Source organism: Triticum aestivum, chromosome 3D, assembly GCF_018294505.1.
Source record: "Triticum aestivum cultivar Chinese Spring chromosome 3D, IWGSC CS RefSeq v2.1, whole genome shotgun sequence".
Lineage (NCBI taxonomy): Eukaryota > Viridiplantae > Streptophyta > Magnoliopsida > Poales > Poaceae > Triticum > Triticum aestivum.
This window is the reverse complement of record NC_057802.1, coordinates 538,392,837-538,400,933: the sequence shown is the minus strand read 5'-3', so window position 1 is coordinate 538,400,933 and position 8,097 is coordinate 538,392,837. Positions and strand designations below refer to the sequence as shown.

General features: G+C 51.6%; 1 protein-coding gene across 1 annotated transcript; it reads left to right on the top strand.

The window, feature by feature from the left end:
- The first annotated feature begins 5,990 nt into the window (after positions 1 to 5,990).
- On the top strand, positions 5,991 to 7,816 carry LOC123080312 (F-box protein At1g67340). The gene is made up of 3 exons (XM_044503222.1): positions 5,991 to 6,371; positions 6,487 to 6,649; positions 6,765 to 7,816. Exons 1-3 carry the CDS (start codon positions 6,130 to 6,132, stop codon positions 7,512 to 7,514), a joined length of 1,155 nt encoding a protein of 384 aa, XP_044359157.1. The 5' UTR covers positions 5,991 to 6,129; the 3' UTR covers positions 7,515 to 7,816.
- The last annotated feature ends 281 nt before the right edge of the window (positions 7,817 to 8,097 follow it).

Here is an 8,097-nt window from a genome sequence, read left to right as displayed (position 1 = left end):
CCTCAAGGGTGCATGAGTAAACAGACCGACACCGTGTTTGGGTGTTTTTCAAACAAGATTCTTTCAAGCCGCCTAGCGAGGCCCGACATCCACCGACGACAGTCAACCGACATTCCCCTGCTTCTTGTATACGTTAATCTGGCAACCATCCTTCTCACGTACTCTAATCTGGCAAGTTAAGCACAAGGAAATAATATCAAATAAAGAAGGCGTTCAAGTGTCCGCACCCTAAGCATTTCTGAAAGTATATCACAGAAGACCGCGTAAAACAAGAGAAAGCTGTCAACTTCGGTAGTGTGGGAGAATTGATTCCATTGTTATATAGCGCATTTATGCTTCAAACCCCTGAATGATGAGCGAGTGAGCAGAGCACTACTACGTCGTAGATAAATTTCTAGTTTGATAGATGCAGTAAAGTGCGAACATCCTCTCGTGGTTCAACAACACATGTAGCATGGGATCATTGAGGCCCATCACATCCTCTATCTGTTGATGTTGTGGCGGTGGCACGTTGGCATTGCCAATGCCGTTGTCGCCAACCCGATTCATCTGCATCGCCTACCCCTCGCTCACCTTCGCAGCCAGCCGCAATCAAAACATGGAGATGGTTGATGATGCGAAGGTTTCTAGAAAAGTAAGGATGTGCAATTGTAGTGTCTGGTGCATGATGAGATCGAATCTACGTTGACTTGGCTTGGGAATAGGAGAATTTAGGGCGAGAAGAGATGCTTATGGGGATGAGAACGATGAGGCGATATGTTCAGAAACGTATTCATTCATAATAACTTCCAATTCTATTACAAACACATAAATGAATCGGCAAGTGGGCCCACCCACGCCAGACATGCGCGCCGTGGAGCCTGCTCATACCCAACAAAACTCCCACCTTTTGTTTTACTATGACTCCAGTGATCTCCATGGCGTCATTTGTGGCAGGGGGGCTTGACACTGATCGCCCCTTCAGACGACCCCCCCTCCTCTCCACACACACAGAGTGAAAATTGCAGGTTCTAGATAGCGCACGCTAGAGGACGTCCTAATCTTCTTACGTCACAACATTAGCGGGTAGGGGGTGACCATTGGACCTTGAACAACATCACCGCCTTGTTGCCTTTCGTCACTATGTGGTGATAGGCGGGCCTACTCATACAAACATACCCCTTACCATTGATTCAACTCATATTCCACAAAACTTCCCCATTTTGTTTATTTTTACAATGGGTGACCTCATCTTCGTTGGTTTTGGCAAGGTATATGTGACGTGGATCTACCCTTGAGGCCAAGCCTCTCCAAAAATTGCAGTTGTCGAAAAGTGACGCTTGAGGACATTGTAATCTTCCTATGTCACGACATGAGGTCAACCACTATCTCTTGTCTTACATCATCGCCATGATACCTTTCTTCACCATGCATCACTCCAAGATAGTGGTGGTGGTATGTGAGCCAATTAACAATCCCCCATTGTTGACTCTTGTTCGTGCATCTTCATGTGGGTCTTCGTCATCATACATGTTTATCTGCTAAATGTGATGAGCATGCACCAATGCAAATATTGGAATTCCTTTCGATCTGTAAGGATCGATACGGCCGACATGGCCTTATTTGGAATGGCACCAAAATTAAGTTCCACGTCATAGAGAGCTTGAAGGGGTGGCAATGTAGAGAAGTGTGGTCCGACGAGTTGTGCCATAATTTCATGAGTGGAAACCAAAGTTACCATATCTTGGGGCAATCATGGATGGCATAACGTGGTTCCGTCTCGAGACACTAGTTCACGCGCCTTGTCTGATCGTTCGTCTAAGGATGACATGTACTGCTTTATTGAAGTTGTTTGTCCGTGACATGTAATTGTGCATGCCAAAACCCGTTGTCGAAAACCTTGTCGTGACCAAAGATAATGGAGTAGGGTATTGAGTTCATGCAACATATACTATTGTTCTATTTTACTTGTCATTATACGAGAGTTCAACGGCTAGGAATCAAGGTAACACTTCTGTCTAATATATTTTTTGTTGAATATATCATATTTTAGTGTTGGGAACCTGGATTTTCCAAAAAAAGGACGATTAATAGTCGACTGATAAAATCGATTAAATAGCCGATTTCTGATTAATCTCTAATCCCCTGCTGACCGAGACGCTAACGATAAGCGATATCCTTACATTGGTTCATCCAAAGTCCGAACAGATGAAGAAAGGTGATAAATATATTTCAACACTCCTTCTCACATCAAGGCCAAGCCTTAGATATCAGAGCTCTAATTTCATCAAAATTATAGTGTAGATATTTGAGAACTTGAATGTGTGTCATTTAAACTCGGACCATACATTTTTTGGTCACCGTATCATTTCCATGTAAATAAGTGTGTTTTACACTATTTAGCTAATTATATTTTTACAATCTTATCTTAGATCATTTCAGTTACTACTAAACAACATAGAAAACAAAGATTTATCACCTCTACCTTGAACCACATACCACCCAAGAAAAAATGACGCAAGTGTGCATGGTAGTGATCCCTATGCCTTCTCAGTGTTTGGTGGTCACGTTGATATGATACCCCGCGAAAAAGGACATTTTGCTCAAATAGAAAAGGGGGGAACTTCGCAAGGCAGCCCGAGCTGAGCAACGGTCGTGCCTTATAAGCTCTTGTACTTGCAGTGCAATGAATAAATCCTCATGTTATGCTCCAATCTTGACTGTGTTATGATGATCGACATAATGCGATCAATGAGGCGATAGATCGAAGTATCCATGTTGTTAGGTGGCATGAAGTAAGTTGTTATATTTGAGGAATCGAGAGTTTGCTCCCAAAAAATGAACACTCGTGATTGAAGCAAAATTGAACATGTTAGATAGGTATGATATGACAATAGCTTCCTCTAATTGTAAGTTTGCGTCTGTCAACCAAAACTCTAGTTTTCTCTAAAATTTAAGAATATTTGATAACTCGGACATATGTTACCTCACTCGGGACCATGCACTTTGTGGATCCTTACATAGTTTCCATGTGAGCTATTTTGGTAGATTATATACCCTATGAAGAAGCTCTAGTTTCCTCAAAAATTATGATGTGAATGTTTGAGAACTTGAATGTGTGTCATTTACACTTGAACCATACATTTTTTGGAGCATCACATCGTTTTCGTGTAACTAAATGTGTTTACACTATTTAATTATATTGCTTGCAGTCTTATCTGATATCATTTCACCTAAATTTCTTGAGCAAGCGTTGTCATGCCCACCTTTGAACCACATAAGGGAAATGACTCAAGGATGTATCGCTGCGATCCCTATGACATCTCAGTGTTGTTGGTAACGATGATATGATGAATGACAACTACAAAAGCGTGTTTGGATAAAAAAAGAGAACTTCACAACTATATTAGACCTTGAAAGCTCTGACACTTGCGATGCAATGTACAATTCCTCATGTTATGCTCCAATCCTAATAATCCTATTATGATGTGATCAACATTATAAGAGCAAGGAGGCGACGGATCAAAGCATCCATGTTTGCCTATTGGCATGAAATAAGTTGTATCTTCTCGGAGAGTGTTTGCTCTAAAAAACAAACACTCTATGATCACTAGTTAGCTAAGGAAGCTACCCCAATAGCTTCTGCATATTGTAGCACCGGGCTTGTCTGACAGAGGTCTGGTTTCCTCGAAAGATTTAAGTGGGAATATTTGATAACTCGAAAATGCGTTAACTCACTCGGGACCATGTATGTACTTCCTGGACCATTGTATAGTTCCTCATGTAAGGAAGCTCCTCTTACGCAATCGCGCCAATTGCTTTGTAGGACTCATCTCAGATCATTTCACTCACCAGGAAGCAAATCGGATAACAACGGTTCGGCATAGCAACCAGTACGATCTATAGTTCAGAAACTCAAAAATGTGTTAATCTCACCCGGGACCATGTATGTACTTCGAGGACCATTGTATAGTTCTCATGTAACTTGCTCTTACACGATCACGCCAATTGCTTTGTATGACTCATCTCAGATCATTTCATTCACCAGGAAGCGAATCGGAGGACAACAGGTCGGCACAGCAAGCAGTACGATCTATAGTTGAAGAACTTGACACAGCATCATTCACCAGCAAACGTTGAATCATATGCATGCAAGAATCTCCCTTGGAGGCCATGTGAAGCAGCTTGGCTTCTTCCCCGCAAACTCCATCCACCCCTTTCCCAAAACTCGCTGGCGACACATGCATCACATTTCAGGAAAAAAGAGAGAAAGATGAAAAGAGAGAGCAATGGAGCCCTCCTCGGGCCCGTGCGACTGCATCGGAATCAATCGTCTTTTCCGGGAATTCAGACGGCCGTGGTGCTCTCCTGCCTGTGCTCGGGGCAGATGAACTGCGCGGTGTAAAGAGGAGTACGTACTCCTGCTCTTCCCAGGCGCGAATAAAGAAAGGGAGAGGGGGGCCGAGCAGAGCGCAGCAGAGCAGAGGAGAGGACGGACATGGCGACGGAGGCGCCAATAAAGAAAGGGCTGGCTGGCGTCGGGGTCAAAGAGCGGCACGCAGCTGCGGGGGGAACCCGAGGCGCGACACATGGAGGAGATCGCCGCGCGCACAGTCACCACGCCCGCATGGTGCCGCGCGCCGAATCGTCAGCTCCCCGAGGCCGAGGACCGGCCATCAGCGCACCCACCCGCAACGCATCCGCCTCCGCCGGCCGAGGGCGACGCGACGCGGACGGGCGGACGGCCGGCCGGCCAAGCCATGCGCTCCTGGACGACGAGGTCACGGAGGTAGGGGCCTGCCAGTCAATGCTCCGTCCTCTGCCGCCCACCTGCCCGCCTCACCGTCACCGCCCCGAAGATGCCGAGCGCGGGATGGCGCCCCGGATTCTTTGTCCTGTCCACGATGCGTGCGCCCCGTCGCCCAACCGACGAGCTCTCCCCTTCCATATTTTTCTTGCTTGCTTCCTTATTTTCCTTGAGGCTATCATCATCACGTGCCGCCAGGCGTGACAAACTAGCCCAGCGGTTCCCAGCCGGGCACGAAAAACAGCTATCACCTCTTCCCATATGAACTGGTTTTCGTGGATGGATGGATCGATCGACCTTTCCGGCGACTGTTTCCATCGGCCATAACCTTGTCGTACTCGTACTAGAACAAGAAGGAAGGGTTGCGTCCACAAGGAAAGCAAAACAGAGGAGAGAGATCCGTTCGAAGTTGGAACCGATGATGCTGCATCAGCAAAGGAGACAAAGAGTAGCGTCCAAACCGCCCCCGTCGCATCAAGCCGAGCACACACGAGACTGCTCGTTGATCGTTAGCATACTCTACTGCCACTAGCACAGAAGTTAACAGTCTAAGCCTGGGCCGAAAGCGTTTATGTCGTGAGCTCAGAAACGCCGCCGCATGCACAGCCCTGCACAGCCCCGAGTGCCTTCACGTTTCCGTTCAACTTCGACCCGATCGTTCGCAATAAACGCACGCCCCGTCCAACACTCCACCCATTCCCCGTACTCTACCCTCCTCCCTGAAGTAGAACGCGTACGGTACTGGTATTATGGACTCCCGGTAACGCCACCGTTTGACCACGGAAGCAAGTAAAAATTTACCAACTGAAAAGCACACGCAATGAAGGAGCGCTACGTATGGCGATGGAAACTGCCTGGCGTCGTGAATGGATGAACGAACGAGCAATAATGCCCTTATTTCTCGCAGCAAAGATGGCTTTTTTTGAAAGCCCGGCATTCATTTTCCTCCAAAGATAAAGCCCAGCCCGGCCAGCATTGATGCCTCTACGCCTGCAGCCTGCTGCTCACACGCCATCAAGACTATACTCTACCACTGGCGGGCATGCACTGGCAGTAGATAGAAAGTTAAAAGCGGGACGGATAAAACCAGGACCCGGCTGACAACCGGGCCCCGCACGCCTCACGCAGGGTCACGCACGACGGCACGGTACGGACCCGGGAGCGCCGCGCTGCCGTGTATAAAACGAGGCGCCTCCCGCTATCGCTTTTCCGAAACATCTATCTCCTCTCCTCTCCTCTCCACTCCACCACCGCTTCTCCTTCTCCCCGTCCCGCGGCCGCCCCCCCTCCTCCCTCCCTCCGGAGACCGGCCCGCCACCACGGCTCGTGCGGCCAGAGATAAGATGAGGACGAGGAGCGGCTCTCTCTATACCTGCGGAGGTGTCGAGCCAGCGGCTCCCGTGGCCGGGCAGAAGAGGAAGAGGACGCCCGCCGCCGCCGGCGAAGTGTGCGGTGGGCGCCGGAAGCGACAGGCTTCCGGGCCGGACTATTTGGATGGCATCCCTGACGACCTCGTGCTCTCCATCTTCTCCAAACTCGCCGCATCTGCGAACTCCCCCTCCGACCTGCTGTCCGTCCACCTAACGTACGCCCGCGCCCCGCCCCGCCCTTCGTGTTTGGTTCAACCGCTTCTTGCCAAGCAACTCCTGCTGCTTCGTGTGTTTGGTTGCCTGAACGTGTTTGTACCTTTGACGTTTCAGATGCAAGAGGCTCAACGGCCTGGGCCAGCAGGACATGGTGTTCGCCAAGGCCTCGCCGGCGTCGCTCGCCGTCAAGGCGGCGGCGTGGTCGGAGCCCGTGCAGCGGTTTCTCAAGCGCTGCGCCGACGCCGGTAATCTTGAGGCGTGCTACATTCTAGGCATGGTAAGAGTCGACGAACACATCAAACTTGTTGACTTGATCGTTCGGTTTGACATCCATGCATGCATGGCCGGAGTTTCAGGGAGTAAGTGCTGACGAGCTTCGTGCGTTTTTGCAGATCCGGTTCTACTGCCTTGGCAGCCGGAGCGGTGGCGCGGCTCTGCTCGCGAAGGCGGCTGTCGGCGGGCACCCGGCGGCGCTCTACTCGCTGGCCGTCATCCAGTTCAACGGCAGCGGGGGCGCCAAGTCGGACCGCGACCTGCGCGCCGGGGCGGCGCTCTGCGCGCGCTCCGCTGCGCTGGGCCATGTCGACGCGCTCCGCGAGCTCGGGCACTGCCTCCAGGACGGCTACGGCGTGCGCCGCGACCCCGCCGAGGGACGCCGCCTCCTCGTCGCCGCGAACGCCCGCGAGCTCTCCCTCGCGCTCGCCGCCGCGGCGGCCAGCGCGACCTACCCCTTCGCCTCCCTCCCCATCAGCGCCGTCGCAGGCGGCGCCGGCGGCGTCAGCAGCAGCCCACTCCTCTCCGACTTCGGGTGGAGCCTGCCGGAGGCGGAGCCCCACACGGCGAACCAGTTCATGTCAGACTGGTGGGCGTCGCGCGGCGTGCAGGCGTGCGCCAAGAAGACCGACGCGGCGGCCACCGGCGGAGACGGCGAGGGCGAGCTACGGCTGTGCTCCCACATGCGGTGCGGGCGCAAGGAGACGCGGCGGCACGAGTTCCGGCGCTGCTCCGTGTGCGGCGCGGCCAACTACTGCTCCCGCGCGTGCCAGGCCCTGGACTGGAAGCGCGCCCACAAGGCCCAGTGCGTGCCCATGGACCGCTGGCTCGTCGGCGCCGCCGCCAACGCCGCCGCGCCCCAGCAGTGACCGCCCCAAGGGGCAACCGCCGGCGCAACGTCCGGCAACAAGTAGCAGCACTGGAGGGTCCACGGCGAGGCCCGTGGACCAGGCGTAGCGGAGTGAACGACGGTGATGAATGAGGAAGCGTTTTTCTGGCGTTTTGCTTTCTTTTTGCGGCCGTTTGTGTGTCGTCTTGTCAGATGTACGTACTCTACTCTACTAGGGAAGAGGAGCAGGCGAGAGATTCTACCGCGGCCAGCAGAACTCTAACCTTGTTTTCTCTCTTTTAAATTAATTATTATAAATTAGCCCCTCTTAAATTAATTAAATTACTCCCCTGGTAAGATGGTAAAAAAGCCCTGGATCCCGCTTCGAACTCATTTTCTAGAGCTCGAGCGTGGAAGTTGTTTCTGTCGCTTTGTGTTTTGGTGTTTTGGATGGATGCTGTGGGGTGTGGAGTAGAAGAGCAGTGCTCCGGCACTCTACGTAGTACAGCACGGGCTCCTACGCTACGTGCCTCTCGTTCGTAGCTTATCGGATGAGTAGGGGGAATCGGTGGCCGCGCCGTGCAGCGCTGCGTCGTGTAGGCTTTGGTTTAGCTCTCGAGGCA

Coding starts and splice junctions, on each gene's coding strand:
- LOC123080312 (XM_044503222.1), top strand. CDS start 6,130: ATGAGGACGAGGAGCGGCTCTCTCTATACCTGCGGAGGTGTCGAGCCA. Junction 6,372..6,486: donor CTGCTGTCCGTCCACCTAAC/GTACGCCCGCGC, acceptor TTGACGTTTCAG/ATGCAAGAGGCTCAACGGCC. Junction 6,650..6,764: donor CGTGCTACATTCTAGGCATG/GTAAGAGTCGAC, acceptor GCGTTTTTGCAG/ATCCGGTTCTACTGCCTTGG.